At 41.4% G+C, this 18325-nt stretch overlaps 1 protein-coding gene across 2 annotated transcripts in view; it reads right to left on the bottom strand.

Moving 5' to 3' along the window:
* sp4 (sp4 transcription factor) overlaps nt 1-13526 on the bottom strand; it is a 55516-nt gene extending 41990 nt beyond the window's left edge. Inside the window, exons 1-3 of one of the 2 annotated variants that reach the window (XM_043689804.1) lie at nt 13105-13526; nt 12704-12786; nt 10683-12345 (exon numbers count right to left, since the gene is read on the bottom strand). In XM_043689804.1, coding sequence (XP_043545739.1) covers nt 10683-12345; nt 12704-12786; nt 13105-13111 — 1753 coding nt within the window. In that variant the 5' untranslated portion in view covers nt 13112-13526. Of the gene's footprint in view, nt 1-10682; nt 12346-12703; nt 12787-12986; nt 13084-13104 lie in introns of those variants that run through there. The other variant, XM_043689805.1, reaches the window with a different exon arrangement.
* Between the last annotated feature and the right edge of the window lie 4799 nt (nt 13527-18325).

Raw genomic sequence — 18325 nt, 5'->3', positions numbered from 1 at the left:
TTTGGTTTATGCGAAGGTTGGTAGGGTGCAAGGTGAGCACCAGGGGTGTTCTGTCCTTTATGGTTGGAGGGGTGGGGTCTGAGGGCGGAGGTGCGGGATGTGGACGAGATGCGTTGGAGGGCATCTTTAACCACATGGAAAGGGAAATTGCGGTCTCTAAAGGAGGCCATCTGGTGTATTCTGTGGTGAAACTGGTCCTCCTGGGTGCAGATACAGCAGAGGCGGAGGAATTGGGAATACAGGATGGCATTTTTGCAGGGGGTAGGGTGGGAAGAGATGTAATCCAGGTAGCTGTGGGAGTCGGTGGGTTTGTAACAAATGTCGGAGTCAAGTCGGTCGTCATTAATGGAGATGGAGAGGTCTAGGAAGGGGAGGGAGGTGTCAGAGATGGTCCAGGTAAATTTAAGGTCAGGGTGGAATGTGTTGGTGTAGTTGATGAATTGCTCAACTTTTCGCGGGAGCACGAGGTGACGCCAATGCAGTCATCAATGTGGCGGAGGAAGAGGTCCGGTGTAATTACGGAAGATCGACTGTTCTACATAGCCGGGGCCCATGGCTATCCCTTTGGTCTGGGGGACATGGGAGGATTCGAAGGAGCTACTATGCCCAGTCAATCCAAGATTACCCTGCTAGGACTCTCCACAATTTGAACAACAGGAGGAGACTACCACTACCACTACCACTACATTGGCCGCATTTCTGGATAACAGGCTAGCAATAATTGTCTAAGCCATTCCAATAATATAGTCTCAACTGCATTAGATAAGCAACCAGCATCTTGGCAATTTTGTACTCAAATTTAGTTCAGTTTACAGACAAACGTTATACCTATGGATTACGATTTTTGAAGGACAACACGGGCAGTTTTTCTTGCATTTCTTGAACATGTATCAACTGTAATTTCAAATAAATACTACACTGAATCAAAACTTCTACACCGCAAGTTAATTCAGTGTATCTCTGGAGCTATTTGGGTTTGGTGATCATCTTTTAGTCAACCCCAGTTACCCAACACAATTACATTTGTTACTTCCAATTTGAAACATGAGACATATATATTATATATTTCTAATTTGGCATTCACAAAGAAGTATTCTTGATAATGGGAGAATAGGAATGACATTAACAAGACTTCAGCAAGATAGCTATTTCTGCATGATGGAAAATATTCCATTTAAAAATATAACCATAATAAATTGCACGTTTTTTGCATTAATTGTTACTGAGATTTTGATAATACTTTAAAGTAAACCGAATTTCACCATATCCATTTGCTCTCATATGGCACACATGAAAGATCGATTTACTAATCTATTACAGACAGTTTGGTTTTTGGACTACTGTGAACAAAATTGAGGAGCATCTCAAGAAGTAGCCCATCTTCAGTGATTTGGCAAAGACCTCAGCTGTTGAGGTTAACATCTCATCGAGTACCTAATCAACCTTGCATTTCGTTATGCAACTTTTTCCTGAGGCTGTTTTTGACACACACCTTAGTCAATTCATCCTGCTAAATTCTGATTGAAGCTATGTTAAGCCTTTGCTTTTCAGTGCATTATTTTCTTAACTTGCAGGGCCTGTGATCAGAGATTTGGACAATTTCATCTTTACAAGTATTGAGCTGGCTACCTTGAAAGAAGTGATTTTGTAGGGTCATGCAGATGTTTTCTTTGACAAATCATACATTAGACAGAATTTGCTTCTATACAAACTGTGGCTGTAAAACCGATATCAAAATACTGTAAAAACATACTGTGTCATTCTGCAGAAAATGTCCATTTGTGTTATGATGTAATTGAATTTTATTCTGGAGGTGCTGAGTTAATTTTGGTTTTGGCTGAAAATGTGTTGCTAGAAAAGCGCAGGTCAGGCAGCATCCAAGGAGCAGGAGAATCGATGTTTTGGGCATGAGCTCTTCTTCAGGAATTTTGGTTTTGTCCAAGTCAAATCTGTAATTTTTGAAGAAAGTCAACAGAGTGATTTGCTTGCATCAATTCACTGCTTCCTGACCCACTGCAGCCTATCAGGGATTGCCTGCATATTCTTTTGGATGCAGTACTCTTTGGAAGAACTACTTGTGGCACCACTGTAGTGTCCCTACTTCTAGACCAGAAAGCAGATTAGAGTCCCACCTGCACCAAAGATGTGTTGTAATGTCTCTAGCTCTCTACTAAAATCATCATAAAGGCAGCAGAGTTAATTATTGTCTCTTTGTAGTCTAATGCTTTCAGTAACTGGAGTTAGGCAAAAGATCACTGCCAATAGAATCACCACACAAGGTTTGAGCACTCGCTGGGGACTTTACAATGATGAGGTCAAGCAAACTGTGACACTCAAAAGTGGCAATGACAGAGTTCAGTAGTTTTCAAGATGTATCAGCCTGGGTCACTCATTGCTCAAAAATTATGGATCTCCAAGGTAAGTATGGTCTAATGTTTAAATTTCTTCTGAATAACATCAGTGGTCAACTGCCTGAAGGACATTGCTCTGGCATATCACTTTGCAGGATATGCCACATAAACTAAAGTTACTACATGCACGAGCCTCAGCCTGGGCAATGCCCAAAAATGTATTCTTTCTGCTTGCCTGAAAGAGAGTGAAGGCTGTAGCCTGAATGAGCCATGACACCATGGTACAGGTTGCCTTTCCATAAAGGAAGTAAAAATGAGTACTGGTAGTAGGGGATACTTAGTGAAGGAAGACTAACACATGCGCAGCTAGAAGAAAGTGAGGATTACAAATTCTGGAGAGTCAGAGTCGACAAGTGTGGCGCTGGAAAAGCATAGCAGGTCAGGCAGAACAGGAGCACGAGTGTCAACATTTTGGACTTAAGCCCTCTATGAGAACATTCCTGAACATTCTGCCCAAAATGTCGATTCTTCTGCTCCTCTCATGCTACCTGACTCACTGTGCTTTTCCAGTGCCACACTTTGACTTCTGTGCAGCCACGAGTGTGAGCTCAGTAGGCTACAATTGCTTACCTAATGCCAGGATTCGGCTCGAAATGGGACAGAAAATTAAAAAGGGTGAAGTGGAGAGGATCGGTTGTTATGGTCAATGTTGCTAACAATGTGATACAGGCATGATAAGCAAGAGCTTCTGTTTAGTCAGTATGTGGAACTAGCCACTAAATTGAAGATCAGAACTTCAAATGGCAATAATCCTGATTGGTGAAATAAATACATGGCTGAAATGTAGGAGAAGAGGGTTCCAGTTCAAGGGGTACTGACATCAGTATTATGTAAAGCGAGGGCTGTAGTATCAGGTTAGTCTGCATTTGAACATTGCTGGGACCGGCATTCGAGCAAATCATAAAATTAGGGAAGTAGAGGCGGCTTTAAACGAGACAACAGGGTAAGGAGCAAACTTGGGTAGGTGGAACAAAATCAAGATTACAGCAGAGGGCAAACAGTATTGTGAGAAAAGAAGATCGTAGCTTCATTAAGTTACAATTCAAATTACATCTTTTGCTGCTTCTGAGGTAAACTTTCTATATTTGCAAGGAATCAAGTATGAGGTTTTGGCCTGATCGATCTGCTGGGACACAAGGTTACCAATTATAGCAGTTGGTTTTCTGATACTGCTGTAAAATCATCATACCTTATGTCTGTCTTGCCCTAGACAGAACAGTGATAATAGAAGCTGTCAAATAGTAAATTCATTCCAATGTTGACTAAAACATCTAAAATATTGTAATTACCTTTCAAAGGAAAATGAAGTACAAATAAATTAACATATTAAACAAAATATTAAACAGAAACATTTAAGGACCAAAACATAAGTTGCTGGAAATGCTCAGCAGGTCTGGCAGTATCTGTGGAGAGACATCAGAGTTAACGTTTGGGGTAGAACGATCCTTCTTCAGATTCTGCTAGACCTGCTAAGTTTTTCTAGAAATTTCCACATTTGTTTGTGATTTACAGCATTCACAGTTCTTTTGGTTTTTAGAAACATTTAAAGGTTTGATTGACTTTTAGTGAGATCTTTGGACAAAGTCTTCAGATCAAAAGTTCCATCCATCTTTAGTCATTTATGCCCATTAAAGTTTGAGGGGGCTGGAAATAATTGAGGCAATTCTTGCATAATGAAGTAACAATGAAATTCTCCCAGAAATTAGAATCAACAAAACTGAAAAACATTAGTTACATTGGCAGCACAGTGGCGAGCACTGCTGCCTCACAGCGCCAGAGACCCGGGTTCAATTCCCACCTCAGACGACTGACTGTGTGGAGTTTGCACATTCTCCCAGTGTCTGCGTGGGTTTCCTCCCACAGTCCAAAAATGTGCAGGTTAGGTGAATTGGCCATGCTAAAATTGCCTGTAGTGTTAGGTGAAAGGGTAAATGTAGGGGAATGGGTATGGGTGGGTTGCTCCTCGGAGGGTCGGTGTGGACTTGTTGGGCTGAAGGACCTGTTTCCACACTAAGTAATCTAATCTAAAAAAAAAATGGACTACCAGAATCATCCACCCATCTTACAAATTTGAAATATTTAGCTTCCTTTTAAGAAGGAATAAAATATGCCTTACTTTGTCAAGCAACCAGATAGAGGTTAGGTGACTAAAATGGTGCAACCCTCAAGTTAGTTTGCCCCAGGATCAGGAAATGTTAACTTCAACTCAATTAACCACCAGTTTTCAACATTTGAGTCATACTTTAAATTGACTCGTTATGGACACTTGTGTTACAGTAAAATAGAATATTAAAACTTGCGTTTTAATATCCAATTCATGCTGTACACTAATATAGCACAACAATTTAATATTTAGCATGGAAATGGCCAATGAAGTAAGTTTGAGGGTGTTTAAGAGGAGCAGAAAATGCTGGAGGGGTTAGAAAGGTTTAGGGAGGGAATTCCAGAGCTCAGAATCTAGGAAGCGAAGGGCAAAATCTCCAGTCAAGTGACTTAAATCAGGTACATACATGAGATAAGAAGCGGAAGCAAGCAAGCATGTGGAAGGTTTAAGAGTGGTGGCAGTTAGAGATAAGAAAGGGTGATATCATGGAAGGATTTGATTGCAAGACTGAGAATAACCAGGGACCAATGTAGGTCAGTGAAGAGAGTAGTGCTAGATGATGAACAGGTCCTACTGCACCTGGGCTGAACAGTTTAAGAGGAATTCAACTTATGAAGGAAGGATGGAAGGTGTCAGGCCAACCAAGTCAGCATTGAAATAGTCATGTTAAACAAAGCAAATTTATACATGGAATTTTCAATAGAAACTGACAATATTACACAGAAAAAAAAAATTCCTTGATGATCAAGTAAAGAAAGTTAATTAAGGGGTTAAAAACAATTGTTAATACAATGAATGATCTTTTATGGTTTTGATGAGTCACCAGGGAAAAGGGTCATACTTATGGCCAAAGAGTAGAGCTTGTGCAAGAATCAAAGAACCGTTTCAATTTATCCAATGTTCGAACAAATGAATTGTCACTCAGTAATGGCTGTTGCAAAAGAACCATGGAAAATAAATGTGATAAATAAAATAAATGTGATAAATCAGAAACAACAGAACAGTTGGGAAGGGGTAGAGGTGCTGAGGTAGAGCGAGGTGTCATTACCACATTCATAGGACCTGATGAATCTTCAGATGCTGCTGCTGATTGGTAGTGTGGAAATGAGAACTAGAAGGGATAGAAGAAAAGACCTTGCACAAGTTCTGAGACCAGGAAAAGCCACTGTATATGATGTTCTAGAAACAGCTAACAGCCTCCTTCTATGCTATATAATTTTATAGTTCTATAGGAGATGCTTGCAACCAAGGACAGTCTGTCCAGTCTGAGTGGGATGTTCTTCACAGGGTTGGCACGGACTTGATGAGCCAAATGGCCTTTATCTGCACTATTCTACAATTCTATGACAGGAGGCTCAGCAAAAGGACAGTGAATCACAAATATGAAGATATCAAAAAAGTTTTTTTTTTAAATAAAGAAGAAAATGCCAGATTTTCAGGGTAAGAAAGCAGTACCAAAGGAGAGGGAATTATAAATAATCAGCTAGATTTGTTAACTAGAAGCAAAGTTGGTTGGGAAATCGTGTAGTGGAAACAGTGTCAAAAAATTAGGAGTGGACACTCATGGACAAGGTGAGCTCAGAAAGGACAAGGAAAGAAACTTGAGAAAGACAAGTTTGAGGCTGGGAAAGGAATCAGAGGATGTTGAATTGGTCCTTCTCATGGACCAAGTTTCAGACTAAGTACTTATTAGCAATAAGGCCGGAATGCACAGTGAAAGATGCGCCTTGTGAAAAAAAGGACTTAAGTGGAAGAGTACTAGGAGCTCTTTACATTCCAAAACAATCTTAGTTGAGGCGAGTCATATCAGACAATGAATGTGTAAACCAGTCATCTACCTGGACAGCACCTTTGAATTTAAGAAGCTGGAGATGACATATTTGACTGGGGTCAAGGGCATTAAAAATAAAAGAGGCGGTAACTGGCTCAATCAGCAGCCACAAAAATGTAAGTGACTGGGGCATCAAAGGCTAGATAACTAGAATTTCATTGTGCAAAGTACATTCATTTTTTTTGATACTCAAGAAAATTAGTAATCAAAAACAAGGGAGTTATAGATTGTGTACTAAAATATGAATCATACTGTGCACTGATCTGCAACGTAAACTTCCATGCTCCAAGTTTATCTCAATGACTTCTGAAGGTGCTTACTCTTAAGGTACAGTGCTTGGTGCAGATTTGACAACACAAATATCATTTTTCCAACTGTAAAAAAAAAGATAATTCAGCTAAATCCTACACTTTAGTGCATTGTATTTTCCAGCAGGAATCAGCAGACAGCAAACAAGTGTGGATAATATCCAAGGATCAAAGCATGGATCATATGCTAGCTGCTTGTTTGGTGAAAAATAAATTCAACAATTCAGTGCTAATCATGGATCAAATTCAGAGCTTCTTAGCTCAGATTCATAAGTACTGCATTAAGACATCTGAAAAAGGCAGAATTTAAGATTTATAATACTATTTTTTTGTTCACTCAGGGTACGTGGACATTGGTGGCTGCCTACCATTCAGTGCCCTTCCTTAGTTGACCTTGAGGTCTTGGTGGAACTGCCTTCGTGAACTGCTGCAGGCCATACAGTGTAGGTAGACCCACAACGTCATGAAGGAAGGAATTCCAGGTTTTTGATCAGCAGTGATATATTTCCAAGTCAGCATGATGAGCAGCTTGGAGAAGAACTTTCATTGATGATGATGTTCCCATGTATCTGTTGCCCTTGCCCTAGATTAAAGTAGTCCTGGGTTTGGAAGGTGCTGTCTGAGGAGCCTTGGCTGAACTTGTGCAGACCAAGTTGCTGATGCTGATTCAGGTACTGATGCTATTCAGTGCAAATGATGGACAGAACGGATGCTGCGCCAAATAGCTGCTTTATGTGTGTTGTTGGAGCTGCACACATCCAGGCAGATGGGGACTATTCCATCACACTCCTGACTTGTTCTTGTAAATAGTGGTGGACAGTCAGGTGGTGAGTTACTAACTGCACTATTCTCAGCCCCTTGTAACTACTGTAATGGCATAGCTGTTTAGTCGAATTGCTGATCAATGGCAACCCCCAGGATGTTGATAGCGGGGGGGATTCAGTGATGGTAACACCAAGGAATGTCAAAAGGGTGATCAATGCCTGGCCAATAAGAGACAACTGAAACTTGCTGATATGGATCTGCTTCACCAATGCTCCAGACATAGGCCTGTGATATCATAGCAGATCAATTCCATTTACGCATTTCTCTCAGCAGAACTCACTGCTATACTAATAAAGTAGTATTGTGAATTATTAAAGCAAGGCTAAGTTATCTATATGTGATGCCAAATCAACACAGCTATTCACTGAAAAAGATTTCAAAAACCTGCATTTCCAATACACACCTATTATCTTCAATACATTATTATGACTGTAATGGCAATTACAATATCTTAAGCATAAAAACTCAGATTTTAATTAATTAAGAATTGGGGCTAAAAGGAGAGGGGAAAACATGAAGTGGTACTAGATTTGTATGCGGCCTTCTACAGAACCTGTAATCAGTATATTCGTAATTGTCTTTTGTAATTCTGTATTATGTAGCACCAGGGTGGTCATATTATATGCAATTTATTAACACCTCAATTTTTCCAGCATGTATGATCTGGTGCCACAGTGGGCAATCCTTGTATTGAGGAGAAAGTGAGGTCTGCAGATGCTGGAGATCAGAGCTGTATATGCAATTTATTAACACCTCAATTTTTCCAGCATGTATGATCTGGTGCCACAGTGGGCAATCCTTGTATTGAGGAGAAAGGTGAGGTCTGCAGATGCTGGAGATCAGAGCTGAAAATGTGTTGCTGGAAAAGCTCAGGTCAGGCAGCATCCAGGGAACAGGAGAATCGACATTTCAGGCATAAGCCCTTCTTCAGGAATGAGGAAAGTTTGTCATACTACATAACCTTTCCTCATTCCTGAAGAAGGGCTTATGCCCAAAACGTCGATTCTCCTGTTCCCTGGATGCTGCCTGACCTGCTGCGCTTTTCCAGCAACACATTTTCAATCCTTGGAATGACTCAGGCTTTTAGTGGAAATCACCACTTTCCTTTGACTACACAATCAGGTTCAATAAAAGAGAAACTTGCCTACAATAATTTGGAAAGTTGAAAATACCTGCAAAAACACAATTATAAATAACTTTTTAAAAACATACTGCTCTCAGGACAGTCAACTAACTTTGTTAGTTCCAAGGCTCTCTGAAACAAATGCATTCATTTCATCTCAGTCTCTAATATTGCTTTCAGTGGAATCTAGAGTGAACAAAGAAATGCTACAATGTACATTGGTCTAAAAAGGTTATGTAGTATGACAATTTTGTTTATGAGTGATTTAAAATATTTTAAGAAGCCTAGTTGGTCTTTAAAAACACTTGGATATTAATGAAGTAGGTGAAAAGCTTTTCACACATTCAGTTTGAACCAGATTTCCAAGCATCAACTGAAGCTTAATACATAATCTCTAACATCAATTTATATACTGTGCGTAAACTGAAATCTTATCATTAAAGAACATAGATTTAGAAGTTCTCCTACAGTGTAATCCATTTGACAATAATCAAGTGAAATGTCATGATTTGTCTGTCTAAAATCTAACTACACCAAATAAAATCATTTGGAATTGAAAACTACCTTAAGGACTTGCTTCCTCATGATTTGCAAACCAGTCGGGAAGAAATTGTATTAAAGTTTGATTATGTCAACAAAAGACCACTTAAAATATCTTGGGCTAATTCAAAACATGCTGCAGGATGGGGAGTCTTGTGAAACAGTGGTGCTATGCTACCTCTGGGTTAGAAAGCCTGGGTTCAAGTCCCATCTACTCCAGAGATGGGTCATAACATGTCTGATCATGTTCATTAAAAATATCCACAAGCTCAAGAACAAGAAGCAATGGTAGTCAAGTCAGAATTTATCAAAACGTCTTATCTAACCATGATCCTCAGTAATATTTGTTGAAAAGTTTAATCCCTTGTGTATTTAGAATATACAGCTCTCAGAAAACAATGTTTTTGAAAACATCCTCTAAGTTGATACAATTTCATTAGAACACCTTCTGGTCTTGAGCAAATCAAACTAGTTTTGTTTAAAAAGATATCAAAAGTTTAAACACGAAGCTCTCTCAAAAACAAAATAGGATAAACAACATTTTAAAAATATTTTCCAAAGTCATTATGAAGCTTTGTTTACAAATTATTTATAGTTGGAGATTTTGATCCTCAAAAAACTTTTACAATGCCATTTTGTTAATATCTCTCTTACTAAATTATCAAAAGTTAAAGATTATAGAAGGAACAAATGATCAGGGCAGTGAAAGAACCTTAAACTTTTGGATTTATAGTTTGATCCTAAATATTTTGGTTTAGCATGAAAATACTTTGGTAACCTATGACCCAAAAAGCAGTTCAAGTACAATCCAAACAGATGAACAAAAATGTTACGAATGTACACAGAGATTTGACTTCAAAAGTAAATGTTAGGAAGATCATTTTGCATAGGTTGTGTTGCAAAACACCAAATCTGTAACCTAAGACAACAGGAAAAAATGCATAGCTTCCCCCAGTTCCAAATAAAAATATTTGCAGCACATTTTGATGAAGGCAATTTATTTTTAACCAGGTAAAGTGCAATTAACTACATAATTATGCATCTGAACAAACAGAACTACACTATTACAAAAAAAAAAATCAGGCGACTTGGAACTTACTTTTTTGAAGGCTGATACATTCCTTTTGCCAACACACTCCCTGCAAAAACATCTATTATAGAAAAGATTTTCTGCAAATTCGAAGTTCAGAGCAAAGACACAGAAACTCAATTTTAGAATTCTAGGAATAAGCTAATTCTTGTATTCAATTTTGAATTGCACATCAGGATGGCCGGCTCTTCTGAATTGGTACATATCTAGAACTTAGGGAGATCACTTTCTCTGAAACCACAATTTCCCCCACACCATACATAACCTCCACTGCTCCCCCATTCCATCTCCGAGCCAGAAATCTTCCAAAATTGTTAAAAACACAAATACCTGCAACATATTTGGCAAGTTTACTTGGGTAAAAATGTCAAATACTTGAAACAAACCAAGTATGTAACTTGAATATGTTTATACCTAGAACATAACATATTTGACAAGGACAAATCATACCTGTTAGATTGGCGATGGCCACTGGTATTCCTTGCACCTGGAGTCCTCCTGAGCTCAAGCTGCCAATGTTGACTGTTTGAAGGTTAGGTACTGAGGCAAGTTGCGCAGCACTTAAGTTAATAGTACCGCCAGTGACAGTTACAGGGGTAATTTGGGCAATAGCCGTTTCACCAGAGTTACTTGAAGACACTGGGGTCACAGTCAGCTGTTGAGCGTTCTGGATCTGTACATTGGAAAGGTTCTGGATGTTCTGCAGCTGTATGGTTTGCCAGTTGATCTGCCCAGACGGTGTGATGCTCGGTGCCCGAATGATGACCTGAGTGGGGTTCTGCAGCGTGGACAGCTGAAGGGTCTGGGGTTGCACAGCTTGCAGGGCCTGCCCTTGGATGGTAGTGACGGTCTGTTGCTGCTGCTGCTGTGGGATCTGGGCCTGGACGATCTGCTGCTGCGGCTGGAGGGCAGACGGCAGTTGGAGCGGCTGGCCGCCTTCTGGAAGGTTCTGCAGGCCGTTGGGCTGAGCGGCGTCCCCTTCCCCTTCGGGGGCGGCCTGCGGTTCCTCCTCGGTGTTGTCCGAGCCGGCCGGCTCACTGAACACGGCGTCCGAGGTCTGCAGCAACGAAGGGGCGGCGGCGGTAACTCCGCCTGGCAGCGGGGAGGCGGAGGCGGAGGAGGAGGCCGGTGCAGCCTGAGGAGGAGGAGATTCGGGCGTGTTGTTCACCGCCGAGGCCCCGCCGGAGATGGGCGTGGACAAGGCCTGAGCCCCGCCGTTGGAGAGGCCGCCGTCCCCGGAAGGTTGGACGAACTGAATGGATCCTCCTCCGGCGGTGGCCGCCGCCATGTTGTTGATGGGCACGGCCAGAGTCACGCCGCCTCCCAGATTAATGGGCAGCGTGGCGACCATCTGAGCCTGAGCTCCGGAAATGTGAACGCCCTGCAGCTGCAGAGGGATGGACAGGCCGCCGCCGCCGCCGGTACCGGCCGCTCGGATCTGGATGGGCACGGCGTTGGCCAGGGACCCCGTTTGAGGGGAACCCCGGCTCGCCGGGGCCAGCAGGCTCCCCGCCGAGACGATCTGGATCGACTGCTGCTGCCCCTCGGCCCCCGCCGCCGAGATCACCTGATACTGCAGGCCGGAGGATGATGTGGAGGAGGAGGAGGAGGAGGATGCTGACGCCGCCACCCCGGAGCCAGCGCTCACCACCATGGCCGCGTTCGGGAGGCTCTGCACCGGCACCACGTTGTACTGACCAGCCGCCGACACGACGGGCCGGATGCGGGGGTTGGGCGAGCCGGCCGCGACATCCTGTCCGCCGGTGCCGTTACTGCCGCCGCCTCCGTCGTCGTTGTTGTCGCAGCCGCCGCCGCCGTCTTCTCCCTCAGCGCCGGCCGCCGACGCCCCTTGCTGCTGAACCGCGCCTTCTTTGGTCGTCGAGGGCCCGGCGGCTATGATCTGCCAGCCATTTCCCGACAGCTGAGCGGTGACCAACTCGAGTTGTTGTTGTTGCTGCTGCTGCTGCTGGACCGCTCCCGAGCTCTGGTCGATCACGAGCTGACCGCCCTGGAGCGCGGTGGAGGCGGCGACGGCCGCCCCTTCCGCCGGCCCCGGGGATCCGATCTTGCTGCAAGTGGCTGCGAGGAGGGCGAGAGGAGAGGGCTGGGTGTCCTACCCACACAGACACACAGTGGGCGGGTTTAGAAAGGAAAGAGTGGGTGTGAATTTACATTAGCACAAAAAAAGGGGCTTCACTCAGGAAGTACAGAGCAATTAACGACAAAAACAGTTGCATTTCGATCGTTACAACAAATTTTAAAAGCGTACATTTCTAGTTTGCTTCATCAGGAAGTAGCTGCTCAGATCTGCAGGAGAAAAATGGCTTCACGTACAAATGCAACACAGACAAGTGGTTAGCAACATTAGTTCAGCAGCAGTTCTAGCAGAGCAAGCATTTTCATTTAAACGCGTAAAAATAAAATGTTACACGCGTATAAAGGTCTGGATTTGAAAATTTAGTTTCCATTACCTGTGAGCCTGATGTTTTGATTTGCAAATATTCACCAGGTTTCCCTCCTTCAGTTAGGGTGGCCATACTTTCCTCCTTTTGATCTGTGAACAAAAAAATACAAATAATCGTAATAAAATAAGTTCATTTTTTTGTGAACTGTACGTTACTTTCACATAGTTGTCTCAATCAACCCATCAATTCCCTAGGAAGGGAGGGGAGCAAAAAACAGAAACGTGGTTTGAAACCCGACCCAGTGGATACAAAGTAACACCCAAAAGAGGGTTGTCTCAAGACAACTCACTACTGTAGATTCTTGGTGTCAGGCTGATCAATTAGCAGAAAGCTTGTCACCAAGGTAAATTGACTTTTTCCCTCTTGTTTTTTTTTAAGGAGGGAGGGATAGAGGGAGGGTTACGTACCACTCATTCTGCATTGCTTAAGAAGGGGAAAAAAAATAAGGCCAATACAAAATGTAGGCAGAACAAGGCAGGGCTGGCCCTTTCTTTCCACGAATGGCTGTTTGCGTAGGACGGAATAATCAGGTTCCTCTTGATTGACGGAAATGGAACTGGGAGGCGGCGCCTCGAACCCGGCGACAGCACCAACGAACCCAGAGACTTGACGTGCCGAGCTCGATCCGCAGGCTTGATTGGCTCTGCGGCAGTGGGGCTGGAATGGCAGGGGCGGTGCGCAAAGCACGCTGGGAATTGTAGTTCCTCTCCTGATAAAGAGCCCGGTTGGTAGAGACGAGGACTTCAGCTCCCATGGCGGGGCTGACACGCATGCGCACTGGGTGCAATCGGTGAGTTGACGCGTTCCCCGCCCCAGTTCTGCCCTTCCCCTCCCCCTACATCATGGGAGGATGGGCGGAAGGGAACAAAGGCGGTGCTTTGTGCTATGGGTGGGTGGGCGTTTTTACATTGACTGCATCTAAAGCATTAGGGTTGTATTTCTCTCGATTTAGACCTCTGATGTCGATATCTAAAGTTTTTAGGAGGCATTTAAATCCTGCCATAGATTAATGTAAACCATAGATGTTGTTTTGTAATGTAGGTGCAGGAGATTTTGTATTGCAGATATTGAGTGGATGCAAATTTTGTACTGCAGGTGCAGGGTGGTTGCAGTTGTGTAAAGTAGGCAAGTGAAATTGCAGAAACTCTGGATACTATTTCACTGTATCTTCGGTTGGTGATATTCTGAGGACTGCAAATATTATCCTATGTGATGAATCTATTAATTATAGTTCAAACATTTTTAAAAGACTTTGGTTTTATTTTAGATAAAATTGAATGTGCTTGCATGTGTATATATATTTCTAAAAACACCACAATAGGTTTGTTTCCAAAATGTAAATCTGTAAGATTAGAGGGTGAATACAGAAATTGCTAAAGACCATGTTGTCTAATGTGTTGTTCTCCAGGTTTTGATGTTAAGAACAATGTTGATCAGATGGACTTTGACATATGGGGCATAATTTCAAAGTTTGCTAACTATACTAAACTGTGGATATAATAGGAGGGTAGTAATAATAGACTACTGAAAAAAATGTATTTCAAACAGAAGGCAGATTGACTGCAATGCAGAGAAATGTGAAATGATGCATTTTGGTAGGAAAATTGAGAGACGCAGTGCAAAATATATAGATACAATTTTAAAGTTTTGATAAATATCATTGGAAGTGATCATCACTGGTAAAGCTAAGAACAGAAAATCTTTGCATAAATCTTTGCAATGGCTGGTTCTTTTAGAAAAGCATTTGGAATCCTTGACGTTAATAAAGTCAGATATTAAAGTAAGGAAGTTTAACTAAATAAATCTTTATAGACTTTATAGTGTTTAGACTTCAAATGAGATATTGTATTGAATTCTGGTCGCCATGTTTTAAGAAGGATGTTAAGACCTTGGATACCATGTCGGAGAGATTTTCTGTAATTGTACCAGGAATGAGGAATCTGTCCTATTGAGAAACTAAGGTTCATGTCCTTAGTAGTGAAATTAGATTAGATTAGATTACTTACAGTGTGGAAACAGGTTAGCATGGCCAATTCACCTGACCTGCACATCTTTGGACTGTGGGAGGAAACCCACGCAGACACGGGGAGAATGTGCAAACTCCACACAGTCAGTCTCCTGAGGCGGGAATTGAACCTGGGTCTCTGGCGCTGTGAGGCAGCAGTGCTAACCACTGTGCCACCGTGCCGCCCACAAATATTAGAGTAAGAGTTCATAGAGTACTCAAAATCATGCATAGTTTAAGTAGGGTAACAAAAGTATGTAGACCAAACAACAACAGAATGCCTGATATCTATAGGGCACAGATAAGATGATTTAATATTGAGGCATAAGAACCTAGGCAACATGAGGAAACTGTTTATTACACTGTGATTTGGAATCCATTCCCTGAAAAGGTTGTTAGAATAGATTCAAAAATGACATTTGGAAAGAAATTGTATAAATATTTGAAGGGCAGATGGGGTAAGAGTGAGATGGTGGAACTAGTTGAATAGCTCATCCAAAGTGCCAGCGCAGGCATTCATTCGATGCCTCTGTGATGCACAGTGTCATTTTTGTAAGGCATATGTGCGGAGCTGGAGGCAATTTTGTGATGCAAAGAGGATGAATGGATGAAGTTTCTAAAGAATGGGTGAAGAAATTGGCTAGATATGATTTTATAATATACTGTGAGAATGATGTTTTGCTATTGTGGTGTGTGTATATGCGAGAACAATATTGTAACATGTCAGGGGAATGCAGTTTTGTTCTATGCTCAGGTGGAAGGGTGGGGGTGCAATTTTGACTGAGGTTGAGGAAAATACAAACAATTTACACTCCTGGAGATTAGCTTGGGCCACTGGGGTGCTGTTTTGACCCAGTCTTTAATGATTGTAACTCTAAACCCAGTGTGATTTTGAAAATATCATTTCATTGAATGCTGATTTATTTCAGAACAGTATTCCAGATACTATACCAGGAATATGTGACAAATCTTGGCTTTGGAGATGGGTCGTTCATGTGTGGAATGAACTTCTTGAGGAAGTGATGGATGTAGGTATGATTACAATATGTAAAAGATATTTGGATAAGTACATGGATAGGAAATATTTGGAGGGATAAGGGCCAGAGTCAGGCAGATGGGATTAGTTCAGTTTGGGATTATGTTTGGCATAGACTGATGGGTCTGTTTCTGTGCTACATGATTCTATGTAACCACATGAACAGATCAGGATAGAATATGTAACGAATGCAGGAATTGGACTAGTTAAGTGTGTGTAAAAAGGGGATTATGGAGGGAATATGTGCCCCACTCCATAATTGTGTTTGTACATGACAGCTCACTTGTTATATCTTTGAGGGGCACTAAGCACAATTTTTGAATTATGTTTTACCAACATCATTCAATGCCAGACAATAATGTGAGGGGAATTTTGAGGATTGGAACTTTTGCAAATATATTTGTGTGAAAATACTGTAACTGACTGGTACTTTGCCTACACTATAGACCATATTGTTTGCTATATGTATTTTCGCACGCTCCTGAATTTAAATCCTGTTACACAGATTACATTTATATGTCACCTCTCCTATGCTTTAAGACATTAAAGTGCCAAGAATTATGTACTACAATAAGTATCAAAAAGAATGAGTTCCCTTTCTAAATGTAAATGTGACTATCCAAATGACAATGTGCCTTCTTTAATTATTTAGGTGGGTTCCACATTCAACTCAACCTGTATTTGGAATGAACATTTTGTTTTACAGCGCCTCCGCAGTGGGGCATAAAAGCTACTGATAATGACCAAAGCATTTACTTTTAGAATTCTACAGTTTTGGCTTTTAGAATATTCAGTGTGTAAAAATTCATGCACTGAAACTGACCGGCCACATGATGATTACTTCATTAGTTGTCACATAACTAAAGTTCTTATTGAAAATAACTCCTGGGGGTAAGAAGAGAGTCAAGCTGGACTTGATTTGCAATTGCGATGAAATTTCTGGCCAGAGTTGTTAATTATCTTCTAGCTAGTAGTTATTACAACTTACATCTTTCAGAATGGAATTGGATTTATTTCAGAACAGTATTCCAGATACTATACCAGGAATATGTGGCAAATCATGGCTATGGAGATGGGTAGTGCACATGTGGAATGAACTTCCTGAGGGAGTGGTGGATGTAGATATGATTACATGTATAGAACATTTGAATAAGTACATGGATAGGAAATATTTGGAGGGATATGGGCCAGAAGCAGGCAGATGGGGCTAGTTCAGTTTGGGATTATGTTTGGCATAGACCGAAGGGTCTGTCTCTGTGCTCTATGACACTATGTAACCACATATGAACAGAATAGGATAGAATATGTAACAAATGTAGGAATTGGACCAGTTAAAAGTGTGTATAAAAAGGGATTATGGTGGGAGTATGTGCTTCACTCCATAGTTGTGTTTGTGCATGAGAGCTCTTTGAGTGGCAGTAAGCACAATCTTTGAATTGTGCTGTACCAACATCATCACAAAAAAAACTCACTATATTGTTAGGCAGCCAGGTAATCCAGAAATAAAGACACTGATGCTTTGATTCTGCATCTAGGATTCTCTTCCATGTGACTCCTGAGCCCCTGACCTTGGTTGTTTCTTTATCTCACAAACCTCAATGGGCAAATCAACAGCTGGCTCACCCATGATTATTGGACCTCTGAGACATTTATTTTGTTAGAGATATGTGTGTGTATGGTGGAAGAGTTATCAGTGCAGGAGTTATCTCTAAATAGGTTGTTAGAAACAGAAATGAAAATTTGCTAAATGTTTTCCTCTATATCACAATTTAGTTTATATCGCAGGATGTTAACCCAGTAGCTAATGTTGCATAATTCAAACAAACTTTGCCCTTGAAGCCTGCTCGGCCATCTACTAAAATCCTGGCTGATCTTTTGTGGCCTCAATTCTGTATTCCTGCCTATCCCCCAAAACCTTTCTCTCCCTTTATCAACCACCTCATGAAGGAGCAGCGCTCTGAAAACTAGTGCTTCCAAATAAACCTGTTGGACTGTAACGTGGTGTGGTGTGATTTTTAATATTATACACAGTACTCTAGCTGTAATGTCACATTTCCTGAAGGATAACCTCTTGTAATTTGTATTCAATCCCCACTCAATAAACAAAAACATTCTATTAGCTTTCTTCATCATTTGTTGTACCGGCATGCTAACCCTTGTCAAAGTTTGCTCTACGACTCTGGTTCTCTCTGCATATGAGCTCTGCAATTTCTCCCCATTTTGATGATACATTTGTTTTTTATTCTTCTTGCCAAAATGGACAATTTCACGTTTTCCCATATTTATACTCCATTTTCTAAATCTTTGTCTTTACCTCTCACCTATCCTATCTATTTTCCCTTGATAGTCTCCTTATTTCCTCTTCACAGCTTCCTTTCCTATCTATCTTTGTATCACTGGCAAATTTAGCAACCATAATCATCAGTCCTTCATTCAAGTCATTTACATAAATTGTTCCATCACTGATCCCTTAGTGCATCACTCATTACATCTTGCCAACCAGAATTTCCCTGGATAATTAAGGACAAATAAACAATATTGTTATGGACCAAGCCAGACCCTCTTAAAATATTTTAGGAAGTTAGCC

This window comes from Chiloscyllium plagiosum, chromosome 5 (genome assembly GCF_004010195.1).
Source record: "Chiloscyllium plagiosum isolate BGI_BamShark_2017 chromosome 5, ASM401019v2, whole genome shotgun sequence".
NCBI classification, from domain to species: domain Eukaryota; kingdom Metazoa; phylum Chordata; class Chondrichthyes; order Orectolobiformes; family Hemiscylliidae; genus Chiloscyllium; species Chiloscyllium plagiosum.
The sequence above is the reverse complement of the archived record's forward strand: the minus strand, read 5'-3'. Positions and strand labels throughout refer to the sequence as shown.